Below are 21,825 nucleotides of genomic sequence, written 5' to 3' on the forward strand. Positions count from 1 at the left end.
ATAAAAACTTTTACGAGAAAAGAAAGGAAAGAAAATAATTGATCAAACAACAGAAATATAGAATGAGAGAAAAATAAGGAAATAAAAGTGAAGGGACAAAAGGGGTGAATAGAAAAAAATTTCCAACTTGAGTTTCTATCCCTCAATTTTTTCAAAAATAATATATAATTTTTAAAATTTTAAATTTTACTAGAATTAAGTATACTTAATAGTAAAAAAATATTGTCATTCTTTGAAATATCAAGTTTGAATATTGTGAATATTAGAAATATGAATTTGTGACTTACCTTAAAATTGTATTTAGTATTTAGCAAAGATTAATGAAAAAAATAAATTTTTAGTTAAACTCAATTTTTTAAAATTTTTCGTTAAATCTTAATTTATAAAATGAAATTCAAAAAAATCATTTGAAGTTTTAAAATTGCCAGACTAACTACTGTTTTCCAAAGCCCTCAAGTTCCAATGTGCCGTTTCTTTGAAAGATTTCAGTAAAAATCTAGAATTTAATAATTTCACAAGTACAAGCTATATGCAAGTTGCAAGAAAATAGGATCAGAGAAACCCCATAGCCCCATATGTTATCTGCTGTTTCTCTTAAAGGCTGAAACTTCGTGTCATTAGGGTCAGACTCAGAGGACTCCGATGGCCAGTTGGGTTTTATCAGAATGTGGCTTAAGACCCCTCCCTGGAATCAGATTCTATGCAACACCCAAATCCAGATCTTCACTTTCTTTAAATAATATTTTCAAGTTCAGTACTTTACCAGCTTATTCTTCTTCTTCTTCTTCTTCTTCTTCTTCATTCAAGGTCTCAACTTGGTCTAAAAGAAGAAACTTTGTGGGTCCTTTGAATGTCATTGCTCCTTTCGAGACACAGACCGTTAATGGGATTGACGAAGATGATGATAAATTTGACCCTGCTGCGCCTCCTCCTTTCAAGTTGGCCGACATTCGAGCTGCTATACCAAAGCATTGCTGGGTCAAGGATCCATGGAGATCTATGAGTTATGTTTTGAGGGATGTTGTTGTTGTTGTTGTTGGTTTAGCTGCTGTCGCTGCTTATTTCAACAACTGGATTGTTTGGCCACTTTATTGGATTGCTCAGGGAACCATGTTTTGGGCCCTTTTTGTTCTTGGTCATGACTGGTAACGATCAGTTGCTGCTTATTCCAAGTTTTTGTCTTTGGTTGTCATGTCTGGTCTTAGTCTGTTCTCGTCTGGTTTTGTGTTTTCGCAGTGGACATGGTAGTTTCTCCAACAACACGGCATTGAATAGTGTTGCAGGTCATCTTCTTCATTCTTCAATCCTTGTCCCGTACCATGGATGGTTAGTTTCTTACAAAAACTCGAATTTGATCTAAATTTTTGGCCATGCATAAACCAAATTGCCAACTTGTTGAGGATATATGCAGGAGAATTAGCCACAGAACTCATCATCAGAACCACGGACATGTCGAAAACGATGAATCATGGCATCCGGTAATGTCTTCGGGTCTTTTTCTGAACGAGTTATTTACATGTAATTTTCATTTCAACTGATTGTAAATTTGCAATTTACTATTTTTTTTATTGCAGTTGTCTGAAAAAATTTACAGGAGTTTAGATAATGCAACCAGACTATTGAGGTTCACCTTGCCTTTCCCTATGCTTGCTTATCCAATCTATCTGGTAAGCCGTAGATTCTATCGCCGATTGAATTCATTTATAAACCTATGATTCGTGGTAACACCGATTCATTTTGTCGACGGACGCAGTGGGGTCGAAGTCCCGGGAAGAAGGGTTCGCATTTCCACCCAGACAGCGATTTGTTCGACACAAACGAAAGAAAAGATATAATCACTTCCACTGCTTGTTGGGCAGCAATGGTTGGTTTGCTTGTGTATTTATATTTTGCAATGGGTCCAATTCAGCTGCTTAAACTCTATAGCACTCCTTACTGGGTATGTTTCAGTTCCTTCAAACATATTTTCTTCAGAAGTCTATGTTTTCCGGTAATAATGCTTGTATAAAATGCAGATATTTGTCATGTGGTTGGCTTGGTTACTTACCTACACCACCATGGCCATGACGAGAAGCTTCCGTGGTACCGAGGAAAGGTTCGAAAAAATGTTTCTGCTACACCATGAAACATCATGATTCATCTGATATTGAAACTTTAGTACCATGCAATTGAACTGCTATCTATATTTGTTTACCAACCAGGAATGGAGTTATTTGAGAGGAGGGCTTACGACACTTGATCGAGACTATGGATGGATCAACAACATCCACCACGATATCGGAATTCATGTTATACATCATCTCTTCCCCCAAATCCCGCACTATCACTTAATCGAAGCTGTGAGTATATCATCATCTCCCTCTCCTACATCAGTTATGTTTCCCCATACTGAAAAAGATGTTACATGAACTTGAATTACAGACCGAGGCAGTGAAGCCGGTGCTCGGGAAATATTACCGGGAGCCACAAAAATCCGGGCCTTTCCCGTTTTATTTGGTCGGGGTCCTCATAAGAAGCATGAGAAAGGATCATTACGTGAGTGACAGTGGTGATGTTGTCTACTATCAAACAGACCCTCAATTATATGGAGCTAACAAATCAGATTGAAAGTGCTGAAGTTTTTACAAGCTGAACTAGTAAAACCCTACAGATTTTCTCCAGCGAAACCCATTGCAGATATGTAATACGGCATGCTGATTGTCACTCTCTCTCCCCCTACTGAAAATTAGCTTGTGATGTTTTTACATCCAAGCTCATCTGTGTATGATGTTGACAATACCCAAACCTGCAGTTTTTCAGTTGGGAACCTCTCATTGGTGCTTTATTACCATTGTAGATTCTTTGGATGAAACATGGATAATTGCAGCCACACAAGGTTGTCTTCATTAATGGTCCTGCAGGACAAGACCAAAGTACAGACATATATGACGATAAAAGTGGCGTTTTAGTAGTTTTCAACCACATAATGACCATGTGCAATGTTCTAAGGTGCAAAATGATCAATAAGGAAAGGTATAAACATGGAGGGAAACTAGATTGTTTTGCATTTTCCATTCATCACTTATGAAGGTGGAACATTATTACAAGTTTTACCTACAAAATTGAGGGCGAAAACCGAAGAAGAAAAGACTAGTGTACGGGTACTTGTAGTTCAAGTTACATAAACTACATGTCGAATGCGTTTAACTTATCCATGTGCGGGAATGGTTCAATTGCTGTTGATTGATCAATCAATATGGTGCCGAACGGACAGCATTCATGAAAGAAAAGATTTGTGATTGGTCTTTTTGAATACCATCCGGTCCGCAAATACCGCTACTTACATCAACTCCAGGAGGTTTGAGAGTACTAACGGCATCACAAACGTTATTAGGGTTGATTCCCCCGGCCAAAAGCCAGCCGTGTTTGCATTGGATTGACGGTAACTTAAAACGAGCCCAGTTAAATCCTTTGCCACTGCAAAGCATGTATCCGAATTAGATTTATTGTTTGAAATTGAATTAGAATGACATAAAAAGGCACATGCATTTGAATTTTCTTTTCTTTTAATTAAAACAAATGTAACTCGCTAAGTTAAACAAAGAAAATGTTAATAACCTGCCACCTTTCGCACTATCTACGAGAACCCAGTCCACTAAATAACAGTCTTCATCGGAAATCTGGTTTTGAAGGTCTCCCTCTTCATTTGCATGAAGAACATATATGATTCTGTTTTCTTGCACTAACTTTGGAAAAGCTACCCGAGAAAGATCTCCATGAAGCTATATAAGATTGAAAAAGCAACATTTACAAGAAAGGTAATCGAGAATTTGACTATGAATAAGTATATATACCTGCACATATTCAAAGTCTGATGCATCAGAAGCTCTTAAAATTGTGTCGAAATCATCATCGACAAAGACTCCAACAGGCTCAGCCCCATATTCCCTTGCAACTTTTGAGATTTCCTTTGCAACCGAAAGCGAAATGGAGCGTTTGGACTTTGGCCAAAGGATCATCCCAATGAAATTGGCACCGGCTTCTGCTGCCATAGCAGCATCTCTACCCGATGTAATACCACACATTTTTACCAAAGGATGACACTTTTCATCCCTCTCTATTGAAGAAAAGTCTCGGTTCGGTTGTGCAATGTTACATCTAACTTTATTCTTCGGGTATGACCCAGTTCTTAAGGCCAGCAATTTCACTCCATTTCGGCCTGCTAATACAAACACTCGTGAGGAAAGAAAAACATTAAACATTCAAAGAATCATCCAAAATCGTAAAAATCAAAGTTACCTGCGATTTGCATCGAATGAAAGTTTAAAACTTTAGGCTGGAATTGATTTCCTGTAACTAAACCTAAGTCAACAGTGAACAAAACAGTAAAAAACAGTGCCTTCCAACCGAAATGCAGAATAAAAAGGGCAAATGTATCACAAGTTAAGTTGGTTTCTTAAGAAAAGAAGCTACTGCAAAATCATTCATTGGAAAATGAAATTTGATTTTAATCTCTAAAGATATTTTAACATTGATATTGGCCTCAGATACAGTAAACATAAATAATGAAGAACTTCACATCAAATTAGATAAATTTACTCCAAATTTATCAAACCCATAAATAATAAGACATTTGTATTCGTCCCAGATACATCAAAATGTAGATTAATCATTAGATAGAGAGGGTCAAACAAATTCCCCTAGAAATACTGAGAGATCACTTCAGTAGCAAACAAGTTATCTACACTACTCTTATAAGAGAGAAAAGAGGGTAAAGGGTGAAATGTGAAACCTGAAAGCATCATCTCTTTCCTGTTACTTTCTGGGAAATTGAAACAAACAAACAAAATTTATGAAAAGACAAGCTTAAAAAGCAGAAAATCAGATGTCAATTTTGTGTTTGTAGAAATGCCAAGGTGACAATGTGGAATAAAATTTCTTCAGCGGGCTCGAATTGGACGAAAGAGAAACTTGTTTTAAGAAGGATGGGCATGTCGGGTTTTGGCCAATCTGACTTATCTCGAAAATTTTATATTTTTCATCTGATCCGGCCTCAAAAAAATATATTATTCATCCGATCTGAATCTGATCCGACTTTTTAAGATAAAATCAGAATCCGATCCAACCCGACCTGAAATAATAAAAAATATTATTTTTATTCAATAAAAACAATGATTTAATTGAAAAAAATAATACATAGAAGATTATTATTGTAATTATTTTTAAATATATAAGATAAAATTATATTTTTTTTGATTCAGATCGGATATTTTCACCCTAAACCCGAATTCGACCCGAATCTAAATTTTTTAAATAAAATCTGAACCGATAAGGTCATATCAAAACCAGTCGGGTTCAAGTCTTATGTCCATCTCTAGTTTTAAGAGCTCTTGATGGGCTTTTATAGACCATTCAAGCCCATGTATCTAAGCATATCAACGGTTCATAGAACTTTCAAAGTTAGGCTGAAAGCAACCCTAAAATCCATAATACTTGGGTTTGGGTTCAAAAGCTTGTAGTTTTTTTGGTTAATTATTGGCTTAAGTATGAAATAAGTGCCTGAACTATACATGTTTTTACGAATAAGTGTCTAAATTATTTTTTTACCCATCAAAGAGCTTAAAATTATAAATATTACCATTTTAGTTGTTTGACGTTACAAACATTATTATTTTAAGTATATCGGTTCTAACTACCGTTGAAAAAGCCAATTAAGTGACAAGTGCCATGAACCTATAATTTTAAAATTTTTATTTTTTAAAAAATATTATATAAAAACCAGCGTGTGCTGCTCTCCCTCTCCTCCCCTGCTATCCCTCCATCCCTTTCGTTGTTGAAAATTTTCATGGCCAAACAGCAAAAATTCAAACAGCCGGCCGACCAAATGGCCAAGGGGATGGTTTCCACAATTAATTAAACAACCGATTATCATGATAGATTAAATAAATTTAAGGGATTGGGTATATGAGATTTTAGAGATTTGGGAATTTAAGGCTTTGAGTTGAAATTAAGAGTTGTAATCTGTTAGTGGTTGGCCCAATGCCGACGAATGGGTGGTCGGAGATGATCAGTTGTTGGAGTAAATGTGACTAAAATAAGAGATTTTAAGAGTTTAGTTTTTTTTGTATTTTAGAAAAATGAGGGGGTTTTTTCAAAAATAAAATGTTTTTAAGTTTTTTAAATAAAATTACCAGATTGTGACATGTATCACTTAACGAAATTTTTTAACAAACGTTACCACCGAGGCACCTAAAATAATAACATTTGTGACGTTAGACACCTAAAGTAGTAACGTTTGTAACTTTAGGCACCTGGATGAGACAAAAAATAGTTTAGACAAGTGTTCATGAAAGCAAATATAATTTAGTATCTTAAGCCTTAATTATTTGTTATAACAAAACTATGGATAAAGTACATAAATGGTCCCTTGACTACAAGGTACTACTTTTTTAGTCCTATAATTATTAAAAATTACAAAATGATCTCCTAATTATTGGACGTTACTTTGTTGAGTCCTCCAACAATTAAAAGTTTCAAAATGGTCACTCAACTATTCATATATTATAAACTCATCTTTTTTGTTAAAAAATTGGTGGTCGTTTGATGTGAACATTAACTCGTTGACTGAGATAAGATATAATCTGATCTAAAATTTGAGTGAGCTGTATTTTGTGGATCGACTCTCCTTTTACAATATTTTGTCAAACTTGTGCTTAAAAAATTATCCCAACAAGTCGGTGCTTGAAAGCAACAGCGGTGGCAATCAGTGGCAGAGCCACGTATGCCCACTCTAAAATCTGAAATTTCTTTGATTATTTACTTATTTTACTAATGGCGCCCAGTTTGAATTTTTTTGTGCCTACCGCATTCAAATTTTTTGTGTTATTAACATATGTGTGTCCACCCTAAAAATATTTTTGGATCTCTCACGGATTCCAGTAGACATCATTAAAATATGATTTGATCATATCTCAATCAGTAAGTTAACGTCTAACTTAGATGACTATCATTTTTTTAACAAAAAAGGATGAGCTTAGAACATATGATTAGTCGGGTGACTATCTTATAACTTTTAATAGTCAGGAGACTCAACAAAGTAACATCCTAAGTCGAGAGACCATTTTATAACTTTTAACAGTAGAAAACTTAACAAAGCAATATGGCATTTATACTTTACCTAAAAAGTATTCGAGTCAATTGAGTCTTAGTTTGGTGTAGATCTCCTTAAAGTGGTCATTAATTTAAAAATTTAATCAATCTTAGGCTTATAAATTTGTCAATTGGACCATATGTCATTAAAACTAAAGCTGGCCATACTGGAATAGATTTACAACTTATATAGAAATTTACTAGATTCATTCATCTGCTAAGATATTTTCAAATCCGAATGAAAAATATGATAAAATTTAATCCTAAGAATTATTAGCCACTAAAATAAGATTTCACATAAAGGAAGATATCAGTAATATTGGTTAGTGGGAGGAAGAATTAGAAGCACAGTTTTGATAGAAAAGAGAACACAAATTGGAAAGCATCACTCACATTTTGCCTTTGCCTTTTGCATGGTGCAACAAATCAAAGTGGGAATCGCACCATTCTCACATTAAATTACAACTTTTTGGACGGTCAAAAAATATTTTTTTTTATCATTAAATTAGCTTGGAATGTTATCATTTGTGAAGGAATTAAAGCGGAAATTTACCATTTTGAGGGTAAAGGAATATAAATTTATCATTAAACTATCTTATAAAATTACAAATTTTAAGGGACTTGACTGAAAGTTTATTACTCGAGGTTAAAATACAGTTTACCATTCGATTAACTTGTAACTCTACAATTGAAGGGACTTAGGCTCCGTTGGTGAGGCTTTCTAAAAGCCTCCAACTTATGAGATTGGTATCGATTAATTTTAATTAAAAAAAATTCGTTTTAACCATAAAATCATTACCAAATAGATAAAAAATGAAAATAAAAATATTATGTTGAAAACGGTGGTTTCAAATCAATAGAAAAAAATTAAGATTAGTTTGGTTCTAGAAAATATTTTTTATTTTCATTTTTGTTTTAAGAAATAGTTTTCACTTTCAACTTTTTGAAAATTAGAAAAAATGTTTGGTTATTATAATTGAAAACTTTAATTCAAAACTAAAATAACAAAAATGTACATTGTATCTAATTTTTTAAATAAAAAATAAACAAATAGCTATTAAATAATTAAATTAAACTATAATTATTAAAAAAAATTAATTACAAAAATTTAACATGTGAATTATGTAAATATAAAACAATAAAATTGATAAAAAAAACTCCATAACACAAAATTTATTTTAGTTTATAACAAAAATATAATGTTAACGCATATTGTACATCAATTAAATTTTAAAAATACATAAAATTTTATTATAAGCAATAGCACAAAAAAGTGTCATTAACATAAAAAAATATGTTTAGTGGTAGTTGAGACTCAAACCTTTGGGAAAAATAATTAGTGTAATCTCTGAACGTTTTCTTGCATCAAATATGATCCTTAAACTTAGAAAAAAAATTATTATAACCCTTTAAATGGAGGAATCAAAAGTCGACAGTCACGACGCTTACATAATAGTTCATAAACTTACCTGACAATCTACAATTTTAATGTGACAATTCACGATACTATTGTGATAATACTCAATGGACGATGATGTGGTAGATTGACTTAATTGATTATTAAAATGTTAGAGGACTTATTTAATTTAAAAAAACTAAAAATTTATTTAGACTAATATTATAAAATATACACAATTATTAATATATCCAATACATTAAATATAAAAATACTAAAAAAAATAAATTATTAAAAAATTTAATTTAAGGACTACATTGTGTAAAAAAATTTAGGGAGCATATTGATTTTTTTATAAAAGTTTGAGGGTTTTAAATATCATTAAATAAAAAAAATTGTTAGAATGATTTAAACTTGTTTAAGTTAAAAATATGGATATATTGTTTCCTTATTTTTCAAAATTTTCAAAACAATTTTAAAGGAAATACTGAACATATTTTTATGTTTTCATATTTTCATTTATTTTGTTTTCATTTTTCATAAATTATTTTTTAATTTTACAGCCAAACACATTTTCTTCAATGGTTTCTATTTCATAGGAAAATGAAAATGAAAATAGTCTATATATTTTTTTTAAAACTAAACGAATCTTTAGAATTTCTAGCTTTTTTATTTTCAACTTTGCGTTTAAAAGCAAATTATAATTTTACCCTTACTAATACATGGATTCCACTTAATTATGCATTTTATTTTTAATAATTTAATACTAATGTCTTAAAAATAATTTATTATTTAATAATTTATTTTAATTACTTAAAATTAAATAAAATTCATGATTTATATGTTAAAATATTAATAATGAGTTATTACAAAATATATTTTTATTATAATTATATTTTATATTTATTATAGTTTAAATTGATATAGATCATATATAATAATAAATTTTTTAATTTATTATAGTTTAAACTCATATGATTCATATATAAGTGTAAATACAATTTAAATGTTATATATTTTAATTTAAAATATAAGGTTTATAATGAACATTTTATCTTTTCAAACTCGTTTTTTAACAGTAATATCAAATAGTTAAATTTTAATCTACACTTTTATACAACACTTTCAAAATTTTATATTTTACTGCAATTTTAAAAATCACTTTTCAGAAATTGCATCAAACTGCCTTTAACTATAATTTTATCATTTTGAAGTCCTACGCCCCTCATACCCCCATCTTCTCCTCATATTGGAAGTAGCGTTTCCACATAAGCAACTAGAATAATTAACAATGTTAATTATATAGACTAAGTGGACCAAAACAACAAATTGACCAAAAAAAAGGGTGAAGAGACTAGTGGGAATACAACAAATTGCAAACGTTTGAATAAGTCTCTCGTGGGCGGCTCTCAACACGATGACACTTATTTTTCTCTCCATATTGGAAGAGCAAATAAAAATATAAAAAGATACCCATTTTCTTATTCATTTATTTAATATATACTTGGTGGCTCCATTAATAAAAATCTTATCTTCTTCAACAAACATAAGGTTTGATCCTCCACGGAATATTATAATATATGGAATGGCAACTTGGTTTGTGGGTATATATAATTAGATCACACAATCAACAATGGCATGGTCAGCTTTAGATTTCCCAACTAGCATGCATATCTTCTAACTTTTCATGATATCATCAATTAATATAATATATATTTTCTAATTTTTAAATAAAAATATTCTAGCTTAACTCCCCTTTGTTGGATTTAGTCTGCTTTTGGAGCTCTTCCATTCCATGGATTTGGTTTTCATGAACCAAAGCAAGTTTTAGCTCAGTTTCTGCCTCAAAATACCAATATGGATAGCTAAAACAGCTTCAGTACATTTCAAGGTTATCGGCAGAGAAATAAGTAAAAACACCACACCAATGGAGTTCATATTAAGCAAAATTACAACGAGTCACCGAAGAAGTAGATGATCAGATAAAGAAGATAACAAACACTTCTCTCTGCCATTGATAAAAACATAAAGAATTAAGAATATAAAGTAATAAATAAAATTTATTTGTTGCCCAGCTTCATCTTCCTCCTAACTCTAACCATGAGCAGTGAACTTGAACCTTCTTGCCCATGTTTGTTCGCTTCTCGATCTACTATCTAATATGGCTATCGAATACTATTGCGAATCGAAGAAGAAGGGGTCTTTCTTCTTATGCTACCATCTGCTCCTGTTCTGTATACATTTGCTCCACCCATGGTGGAAGCCCCTCTCGAACGCCTTTACCGATATTGTACTGCTGCTGCATTGATCTGGGAGTAACGTCTTTCACGAGGGAATTAACCCATGACACGTCTGGCTCACTGATGTCGGATGTCATCGTCGTTGCTGCAGGAGTGTTGTTCCGGAATCCGACGGAAGCGGACTTCCTAAGCTTGTTCAGCTCATCTCCTTGCATTCCCCAATCCAGTTTCCCATCAGGGGAGCTCCAGTCGGATATGTTGGAAGGCATCATTGTTGCAGAATTAGCGGGGGCGGTCAGTCCAGCTCGACCGGTCGATAAAACTGTGGCTCCGTCTCGCAAAAGCAGAAAACCTGGAATTCATTACTGCTGCTGCCACTGCTGCAGATGAGTCAAAACCGAATGGTGAGGAATTTCTCGCTGGTGAGGATGGAAGGTTTGTTGGATAACTTGCACGGAGTTGGTTTTGGCGAATTTGATGTCCCTTCAATGGAGAGAGCAGGGAAGGATCGAGGGATCCAAATGCGTCATCGAGATTAGTAGGTTTCAAATCACCAAGCCTACTGTATTCATTGCTCCAGCATGATGGAGATGAGAGACTAGATATCTCATCCATCAACTTCTGCTGCTGCAACTGGTTCTCGAGCCCGAGTAGTTCCATTTCCAAATCAAAATCCCGGGAACTAGAAGCAGTCTTCAAGCGGCTACCCGGTAGCTGCAAGGTCGGAGGGGTGAGGTTCATTTTGTTCTGCCACAACCCTCCATTCTTCGGAGAGGAAGAGAAAGTCAAAGGAGACATGGGTGGCGTCGAAGCAGTAGGCAATGGCAAGGATGATGAACCAAGTGCTAGAGGGCTCAAAGTTGCCATGTCCACGGCATTAACCGCAGCAGACCTCGGTGAAGGCATGGCCGAACCGGTGGAAGCATACACGGGGCGTAACTCCTCGTGCTTGTGAGCAAAGAAACAGACTTTGCGTGTGCAGCCAATCTCATCTTTGCAAAGTCTTGTCCGGTATTGAGCAGGATGAAGCCATGATTCAAACACACCGTGTGCGTATTCACAGGCATCACCCTTAGGGCATGCCCCCTTACGAAACTCCGGGCACGGCACACAGGTGTAGGGGTACTTCCTCGGGTCCCTCCTTCGAGCATTCTCACCGGGATGAACGAAGGGACACTCGGTCCAATCATGGGAGTATGCCCTCGAGCAAGGCTTCACCTTAAAGGTATACATCCTGAAGTCATCAGTTCCATATATGCCATTATTGATATCAGGCAACGATACATCAAGGATACTCTTTCTTTTCGTACCCTTCTTTAGGCACAACCGTCTTTCCGGACACTTCTTCGGGGTTAAAACCAACATCATCACCTTGCAGCAACAACTCAGTCACCTTTCTCCTGGCACCACTCAAACATTTTAATCCCGGCATGATCAGATCGATCGGTTTGTTCTGATTAGCATCGACACAATTAGTATCCGCAGACGCATCGAGCAAGAGCTTGACGGTCTCTACCGAAGAATTCGAACCACCAGCAACAGCACAATGAAGGGCAGTAACTCCATCAGTACCACAGGCTCCATTCACATCAACCTTCCCACTTCCGAGGATGTATTTCAAGACATCCACGCTTCCGAACATGGCGGCGATTGCCAGCGGTGTCCTCTCTTCGAACCCCATCTTCCTCGACCCGATTCTTCTACCATACCAGAAGCTTGCCTCTGCAAGATCCATACCCTTTTCTTCCACTTCACTTTTGAAGGCCACCAGGTCATGAGAGGCGGCTAGTTCAAGCAAAACCGAGCAATTTTCAGCTCTGAGCTTTTGTAATTCACCTTCCATGATGAAATTAGAAGGAACAAGTTCACTCTTTGAACCACCACACATCACAAGCAAGCCCCTGCATCATCATTAAAAGCACAAAAAAATTAAGTTTCCTCATTCCATAGCAAAAATCAAATAACATAACAGATGTCTAAGCGATGTTCTAAATCAAAGACTATTACACATGTTCCTCTTAAGTTAACATTTTGTAAGAAAAAAACCATCAGACACAAAATTTCACAACTTTTGAACAAAGGAAAAGCTCATGAATTCATCAAAAACAAAGAGAAGCAAGGGAAAAGATCAAGTCCTTTTACCTATTTAAAGCAGTCTCTGATAGAGAAAACAAAGGGTGTTTAAGAGAAGAGAATTGTGAATTGAACAAGTTTGTTCTGAGAGGAAAAAGAAACAAGTTGAGGGGCTTTTAAGTATGGGGAAAGGCTGGTTTAAGAAGGAAGAAGGAAATCCCGTCGCTTTCTGTTGTGGTGGTCAAAAGTCAAAACTTCAAAGGAAGGCTTTTGAATTTGGCTTCAAAGGATAATGAAATGGAAATGAAATGGAAATGAAATGGAAATGAAATGGAAATGAAATGGAAATGAAATGGAAATGAAATGGAAATGCAATGGAAATGAAATGGAAATTGCAAGAAAGTTTTGATTTTTATGAAGTTCCAAACTGGTTGGTCAGCACGTGTGAGTCAGAGGTTGGCTTCAAAGGACCAAGTGGGGACTGATGGAGAGATTCATTGATACAAAGCTGTAACTGAGTCAGAGACTCAGTGAGCCCTTGAACGCGTTTCCTCTGCAGGTGTGGGGTCTCGGTCACAGTCTTACACACACGCTCGGACAAGATATGGTTGCCTCCCATAAGTCCCATTGACTCACCATTCCAGTTACTCCTCTCATTGCTTTGAAACATTCACCTTTTTTTTTCTTAAAAAAATAAAAAGGCACAAGACATCTTTATACTTTAAAAAAATATTAAAGTAATTCTCGTATTATTTTTATTATAATATGATTTTTTAATTCAGAAATAATCAACGATTTTTTATTAATTTTTTCATCGTTTGCCGTCACATTATTGATATAGTTGTTCACAGTATTAATGTAGTTGTTCACGATATTAATATGACAGTATTAATATGACAGTCTATAGTGTTGACATGACAGTTTATGGTAACAAATTAATGTGGCGAGTGACAAAATAAATTGACTAACTTGATAATTTAAACATGACAGATGAACCATCACATCAATAACGATAACTAGCATGTCAGTTCTGTAACGATCAATAACGAAAAGCACTGATCAAAGTATCACATTAATTTTATTTTTACATTAATAGAAAAAATAATACAAAGATCACAATAATTTCTTTTCAAAAGAACAAGAATCTCCAATACATTTTTTTTCTAAAAAAAGACAAGGAAAATTTGTCTATTACAGTTACTCCTTGCACTATAGGTAATTTATAGCTATTTTTAACTTAATTATTAATGATTAATTAATTTAGAGTTAATTTTTATAATATTTTTAAATTTAATTTAATTTATTTGTAACATCAAATTTAACAAATGAAATTAAATTATTATTATAAATTTGTTAAGTTAATTTATGTTACTGTTTTCTGTATTATATATTTAATTTTATAATCATTTTAGAATATGTAATTTAATTATTTTTGTATTACTTAATCATAGTTAAAATTTAATATTTTGATCTAAGATTGTTAGATTAATCACCTTGATTGTAAATCATTCTGCCACGTGTAAATCAAACTACACGTTTTGTCTGACTTTTGCATAGTAGGAGTTGCTTAAAATTCCATGAAAGTTCAACATTTAGAGATTTTTTTTTTTGTTTGGATTGTCACATTTATGCATTATTATATGGTCTAAGTTGGTTTATTTATTTATTTCTCAAAGGGGCAAACCTAACATGCTGACTCCTTGCCCAAAGGCTTTGACCTGTCAAAAAAATATTCTTTTTCATGTGATCCTACTGTTATTTTAGGTTTCTTGGATCATGTTACTGTTGAGATTCCAAAGCATGAGCTTGCAATGTTTTAAATTATGATGACAAATAATACCAAAATATTGTTATTGGTTATGAGTTTAAGTTAAACATGAAATAATCTTTAATTTAAAATTCTTAATGTTGGTTTGTGATTAAAAATATACAAATAGTTATTATTAAGTTAGAATAATTTTTCAGTCATTAAATTTTTTAAATAGTCTAAAATGATTATACGATTATATCTATTTAATTTTTTTTAACCAATTGATAATGCAAACATACACTACATAAGCAATTGACGTTGAAATTATGCAAAATCATAGCTTGAACTTTGATTATGATTTTATATGTTACATGATAATACATGATGGAAATGAGTTGTATTAAATATGACACCTATCTAATTTCTAACAAATATTATTTTATAATATTTTTATTTGATTCAGTGACTCATTCAAATAGATAGTGTCACATTGGTGATTGGAATATTTATACAATTTAAATTTAAGAATTAAAACTTATTCATCAAATTCGAAATTCTAACGAAAACATTATACGTGGATAACACAATATAAATATTTTAATCATTAGACATACAAATCATACAAGTATCAGTCACATATATGTCAATTATAGCATTGAAGTATCGATATTTAAACGGGTAAAGTAGAGATCAATATCCAATATTAATATCAAAAATAAATAAGAAGTATGGATATCATAGGATGAAATATCGATACTATATACACCATACGCAAGACGTCCCCAAAAATGTCTTATCATTTTGGTTTGGGCCTAATCCAAACATGGCCTTGTTAAGTTCCAAAGAAATCTGCTAAAACAAAAACCAATCCATCAGTTTGGGTATTGGGTTTCTTTGCCCAAATATGGCAGCCCAATTTTTTTTTTGTAAAATAGGTGTCGAGACGTTTCTCTGTCCGGCGACAGAGAGTGCAAATAGTACACCTTAAAGTGTGTAACTAGTCTCAAAAAAGTAAGTGCTTATCCTCCTTGAATCAGATGAAACACCAAGTTGTAGAGTCGCCACCAATCTTTTAATTTGGTGAGATTTCACCAAATGTCATATTATTCTAATAAAATTCCTAAGAATAATATTAAAATAATACAACTCGGGTTTACTTACCAGAAAAATGAGTTTGGGAGTCGGTTACGTATGGGGAAGGATTAACACCCCCATAATGCCCAAAATTAGTACTTAAATTTATTAATTTATGTCTTTGCAATAAATAATAAAATTGTTCTCTAAATTTAAATTTACTAATAACTTAATATAAATAATTACATAACCATATTAATAGAAATATACTATTATTATAATATTAAATATTAAAACTATATAGATTAAATTATCCTAATATATAAAAGTATACTAATATATTAATCTTATATAAGTAATGATTAAAATATAAAATAGTAACAATAACTAACCTAATTTGAAATAATATTAAAATATTACTCATATAATTTATCCTAAATATTAATCGGACTAAAAATATATATTTTTAAGAGAAACCTCAGTGACCAAAAAATGTCTATAATATACGATTTTAACCAAATTTTTGGATTGCCAAAATGACCAACTAAATCGCAATGGATCGATAATTCGCAACACGATCTCCGGTTACGCTAATCAATTTCCAGATTCGCCGCGAACTTCGACTATGCATTGCGATAGTCAAGTTAGCGTGCGATTATTCCAAATTATTCCAAATTCGTTGCGATAGTCGAAGTTCGCGTTGCGATTTATTCCAAGTTCGTTGCGATAGTCCAAAATCGCAACGACGGTATTGCATTTGTTTCTTAAGAATTTTCTCTAAACAGATAGTATTCGCGCGGACGTGTCGAAGACACGTATTACCACGACCACGACCACGACCCGAGACGAGACGAGACGGACGACGGCGGCGGCAACGCGCGAGAGTCTCCTTGTTCTCTATCACTCAACAAGAAAGTGGGAAAGCCAAGCCTTAAATACCATTCCCAATAGTGTTTCCAATACTATGTGGGATTGAGCATTATCAACACTTGTTCCCAATACTATGTGGGATTGAGCCTTAAATAGTGATATTATTTTTGAATGTTTTGCTTAAAATTGCAATAATTGCGATTGATTGTAGATTGACATTTAATTATGACATATTTAATCGTATAATACTAATGCAATTGGTTAATGATTCAGTTGTTTTAAGGTGCATGATTGTTAATTGTTTCCTGAATAATCACATTGTATTGGAAACAAGTGTTGGTAATGCTCAATCCCACATAGTATTGGAAACACTATTGGGAATGGTATTTAAGGCTTGGCTTTCCCACTTCCTTGTTGAGTGATAGAGAACAAGGGGGACTCTTGCGCGCCGCCGCCGCCGCCGTCCGTCTCGTCTCGTCTCGTCTCAGGTCGTGGTCGTGGTCGTGGTCGTGGTAATACATGTCTTCGACACGTCCGCGCAAATACTATCTTTTTAGAGAAAATTCTTAAGAAACAAATGATATACCACCAGTCGTTGCGATTTTGGACTATCGCAATGCGATAGTCCAAGTTCGCATTGGGATAGTCAACTATCGCATTGCGATTTACATATTCGCATTGCGATAGTCCAAGTTCGCATTGCGATAGTCCAAGTTCGCATTGCGATAGTCCAAGTTCGCATTGCGATAGTCGAAGTTCGCGTTGCGAATCTGGAAACTGATTTGCAATATCGGAGATCGCGTTGCGAATTATCGATCGTATTGCGATTTAGTTGGTCATTTTGTCTAATCCAAAAAAAGTTGGTTAAAATCATATATTATAAGGCATTTTTGGTCACTGAGGTTATTTTCTCTATTTTTAATACTTAAAGGACTTAAAATAAATATTTATCTTAATATATATATATATATATAACAATAACTAAAATAAAAATAATTAAAATGTGAAAACAAAATTAAGAGATACGAAAACTGATTTTGGGACCAAAATGCAAGATTTACAAGATTGGAGTGACCACAGTTGTAGTTTGCCCATAAATAATTTACACAGAAGCCCCATCCCCAAAACGACACCGATCGGGGAGGGTTTAAATGGCCCAAAATCGGTTCTCTCTTTTCCTCTCTCTCTCTCTCCTCTCTAAAGAAAGAGAGAACTCTTTCTCTCTGCCCTCTATCTAAAAATCCTTCATCGGAGGAAGACCGATCACCGATCGGTATCCGTTCGCCACCACAGTCTGCCAACACCGGCCACCATTCACGATGGCTAGAAAATTCCAAAATACACCAAATTAAATCCTTGTTTACCCTGAATCTAGATCCAACCTTTATTTTGGCTAAAACACAACAAATCTTTGTAGATATATATATATATATACCTTCGACCAGACGACTTTCTGATGTCTCTTTCGGGCTCAAATGACAGCAAGGTATACTTTTTCCTTTTCCTTTCTCTCTTTTGAATGCTCTACTGGTTGTGGATCGTTGTGTTAGACTTGTTATGTCTGTATGGTTGCTATCTCTCCTTTGTTGTTCTTGTGTGTGGGTACTTGCTCTGTGTGTTGGTACTTGCTCTGTGTGTTTTATTTTCGTTGCAGGTTCCCCTTTTATAAACCTTGGAGTGCAGCTACAATGATGATGAAATTCAGTGAGTCACCGGACCTACGGTGGTGACTCACACTAGGCAGTGAGCTTGGCGGTTCTCGTAGATCTTCTGGAACCTTCAAGAGAGATCTGGAGAGGCGACGGCGTTGTGGCAGTAGGCGGTTGAAGCACCTGGAGGCGTCAGAATGATAACCCTAGGGTTGCAATGAAACCCTAGGGTTTCTGGAATCATCTAAAGCAATCTGGTGCATCGATCTTCATCTGGATCAGACGGTGGAGATGAGCTTATAACATCCTCAATATCGGGTTAGTGACCAAATTAAAATATTTTAGAATTTGTTGGTTAAAGTAAAATAGTTGAATAGTTCAATGATTTATCTGGGAATATTTCCTGAAAGTTTTTAGTAATTATCAAAGAAATTAAATGGAAAAATGGTCATTTGAGGGGAAAATTATTTTCTTCTTCTTCATTTTCTTCTTCTCTACCGTGAACAAAGGGAGCTCCAAAGGTGAGTTTTCTATTTTGTTAAATATTTTTTGAAATTTAAGTTAGGTTTTGATGATTAGATGATAACTAAGCTTAAGGAAAGCTTAAGTTATCTTAAAATCAAAAGATAAAGGAGTTATGACAGATTAAAGAAAGTGGGTTTTTAAGTGAAATTTTGAATAAGAAGGTTTAAATGAATTTGGAGGATGAATTTGACTTGTCATCTATGAGAATAAGAAGTTAGAAATGTTAGAATTAAGTTTGGATAACATGGAAAATTTGGTATGATTATTGATTTCTATATGAAGAATAGAATTTTAAGGTTTAAGATGAAATTAAATGGATATAAATGAGTTTAAGCATGTATATTTCAGTTAAGAATATGAAAGGGAATGAAACTTGAAGAATTGAAGTTGAAAGAGTGAATTTTCGTGCAATGAACAGTGATTTTTAGGCTTGAATGAAAATTCCAGATTGTGCAGAGGGAACAGATACCCCCTTGGGGGGGTATCGATTCCCCTAATGGAAAAATGAAATTTTGGTTCTTTAAATCGGTTTAACTTATTGACATCAAGTTTAAGGTTTAGGCTTCTGATAATTGTTTTGAAATGTTATATTTATGTAGTTATTAAGCCTAAACAAGTTTTGGAATAATCAAAGGATTAGGATTGAATCAAAGCAAGGCTAAGGTGAGTGCAATTTAATTGTACTTATTTTATTGAATAAACATTGGCTTGCGATGAGCCAGTGACGGAGTTACTATAGTAAGAAGTGACTCCTAAAATGTTATTTGGTTTGTGAATGATGCGATGTTTATGTGTATATGAATATATGAAATTATAATACAAGCTATGTGATATTGATATAAGTAATTATAGGAATACGTAATATAAGTGATGTGATATGTTAGAAATATTATTCTATGTGACCATGATCGATGTGAAAATATGAGAATACATGCCTATGTGACGAGCTATGTGAAAGTAAATACATGGAAATAATAGATAATTAATGTGATATAAGTGATTATGTAAAATTGTGAGATAAGTTATATGACATTGATGTACAGACTATATATGAAAGTATGAACATGAGTAAATATATAAGTTTATATGAATAAAATAAGTGTTATATGAAATGTGACTATATGAAAGCAAGAACATGTTACATGAAATACATGATAAGAGGATATGATACTTTGTAAGAGTATTACATGATATGAAATAAAGAGTTAGGAGTATATATGTTAAATGATATGTGTGAGTACTTGTTAATGTGATTGTGAATAGGTATAAAGGAAACAAGTGATGATATAAGAATATATTATAAGATGTATGATATAAAAATGTGATAGTAAGCCATGTGAAAGAACCATGAGATACATAAGCTTATATGAATATGTGATGTGAATGTATATGTGAATATATGAGATTAAGTGAATGAACATAGATGACATATATATGATGATATAAGAATAAGATATGAATCAAATTATATGAGTTATATAGGAAAATATATGTGAACGAGATATGCTATATGTGTTTATGTGACTACATGTGAAATGATATAAATCATATGAAATGATTTACGTGATTACATGCACTTGTGATACATGTTATATGATATTAGATATTTGTTTACACATACATGTGGTATGTGACAGAAGAGAAGGAACATGTGATTATAAGATCAATGATTACACGTACATGTGATATGTGACTGAAAAGAAAAGATATGTGTTTATAAGAGAAATGATATGATTAAGTAATGTGAACTGTTATAAATGATAATGCCCATGTTATGTGATATGAGAGCTAGGGGTATAGCTGGCATGCCAAGGGTCGAGGGTTTACCTATGTTCTTTGGGACATATAGACTATTTACCTATGTTTTTCAGGATATATGGATTGTTTACCTATGTTCTTCGGGACATATGGACTGTTTACCTATGTTCTTCGGGGACATATGGACTGATTACCTAGGTTCTTCGGAATATATGGACTGGTCCTTTGGGACATTTATACGAGCTGTGGTGACAACATAGTAGTGCACAACCTCAATGTACTCACATACCTTAAGTTCTCAAAAGTATACATGGGCTAATACATAGACTTTAAAGAGAGTAAATAAATCAATTGATATGATACGATGTGTGTTCTGTTGTGAAATGATATATGTGTTCCATAACGTGTATAGGAATGTTTAGTATATGTTTATATGTTAAAAAGAATTAGTGACATGTGTACATGGATTAATAAGAGATAATAACAAATACAGTATATGTGATATGTACATTTGGTAATATGAAATATGTTATAGAAATTACATGATGATATGTTTATTCCTTGGTATAGTGATATTTGTGTTATATGATGAATATATGGTAAGTAAAAGTGATTAATTATAGTATTTGTAGATGTATGACGTTTGTTTATATGAAATGGTATATGGTTATATTATATGTTTTATATGCCTCACTAAGTCATCGACTTAGCGTGTGATTGTTTCACACGTAGGTTTGGAAAGCGAAAAGAGAAGTAAAGAGGAACGAGACAGGTCAGTTCTCCTTATCGAAGATCAGATTAGAAATGTAGATCGAATTACATGTATTTTGTTAGAAAGAATTTAGTTGGCATGTAATAAAAAGGATTTGTATTAGATACGCTCTAATCGAGTTTTGGAAATGTTTTAAACGTATATATGTAAATGGTAAATGTATAATGATGAAACCTTGGATTTTTATGAATTTATACGTATTTTACGGAAGTACTGTAGTAGTACTGTAGCAGTGGTATCGGTCCCCCTATGACATTCTGAAAAATTTTAACATTTGGGTACTGTTCACGGCACTGGTTACTACTGTTCATGGTACTGTTCATACGGTACTATTCACTATTCATACCATATTTTACTATTCATAAAACATATATTTTCTTAAATTGGTTATAACAAATAAGATTCAACAATATATTATCGTATTTTCTTAAAAAGAGTTCAAATGTTGTGTTTACAAGAATAAAGGTTTTGAAATGTCAATGTGACATCTCAGACTCGTATTCGGGTCGGATACGAGTTGGGGTGTTACAGAGCTGGCGGTTGGGGTTGTAAGTGAGAAACCCTAGCAGACCTTGGGCTTCTTACGGGCC

General features: G+C 33.3%; 1 protein-coding gene and 2 pseudogenes across 1 annotated transcript; 1 reads left to right on the forward strand and 2 right to left on the reverse strand.

Annotated features, from left to right (window-relative positions):
* The first annotated feature begins 576 nt into the window (after window positions 1–576).
* Window positions 577–2,818, forward strand: LOC120115393 (annotated as a pseudogene).
* A 303-nt stretch (window positions 2,819–3,121) lies between these two features.
* LOC120115394 (N-(5'-phosphoribosyl)anthranilate isomerase 1, chloroplastic-like) lies at window positions 3,122–4,964 on the reverse strand. The gene is made up of 5 exons (XM_039136117.1): window positions 4,772–4,964; window positions 4,279–4,341; window positions 3,834–4,198; window positions 3,598–3,761; window positions 3,122–3,456 (listed from the first exon to the last, which is right to left on the reverse strand). The coding sequence occupies exons 1-5, from the start codon at window positions 4,782–4,784 to the stop codon at window positions 3,231–3,233; spliced, it is 831 nt and encodes a 276-aa protein (XP_038992048.1). The 5' UTR covers window positions 4,785–4,964; the 3' UTR covers window positions 3,122–3,230.
* Window positions 4,965–10,540: 5,576 nt separating this feature from the next.
* LOC120115395 lies at window positions 10,541–13,053 on the reverse strand (annotated as a pseudogene).
* Window positions 13,054–21,825: the final 8,772 nt, after the last annotated feature.

The sequence above is a fragment of the Hibiscus syriacus genome, unplaced genomic scaffold, assembly GCF_006381635.1.
Source record: "Hibiscus syriacus cultivar Baekdansim isolate YM2019G1 unplaced genomic scaffold, ASM638163v2 tig00110264_pilon, whole genome shotgun sequence".
NCBI classification, from domain to species: domain Eukaryota; kingdom Viridiplantae; phylum Streptophyta; class Magnoliopsida; order Malvales; family Malvaceae; genus Hibiscus; species Hibiscus syriacus.

Excerpts from the sequence above, each read along its gene's own strand:
- LOC120115394 (XM_039136117.1), bottom strand. Across the intron at positions 4,199-4,278 it reads TCATTCGATGCAAATCGCAG|GCCGAAATGGAGTGAAATTG; the intron begins GTAACTTTGATT and ends TTGTATTAGCAG. Across the intron at positions 3,762-3,833 it reads CAGACTTTGAATATGTGCAG|CTTCATGGAGATCTTTCTCG; the intron begins GTATATATACTT and ends AATCTTATATAG.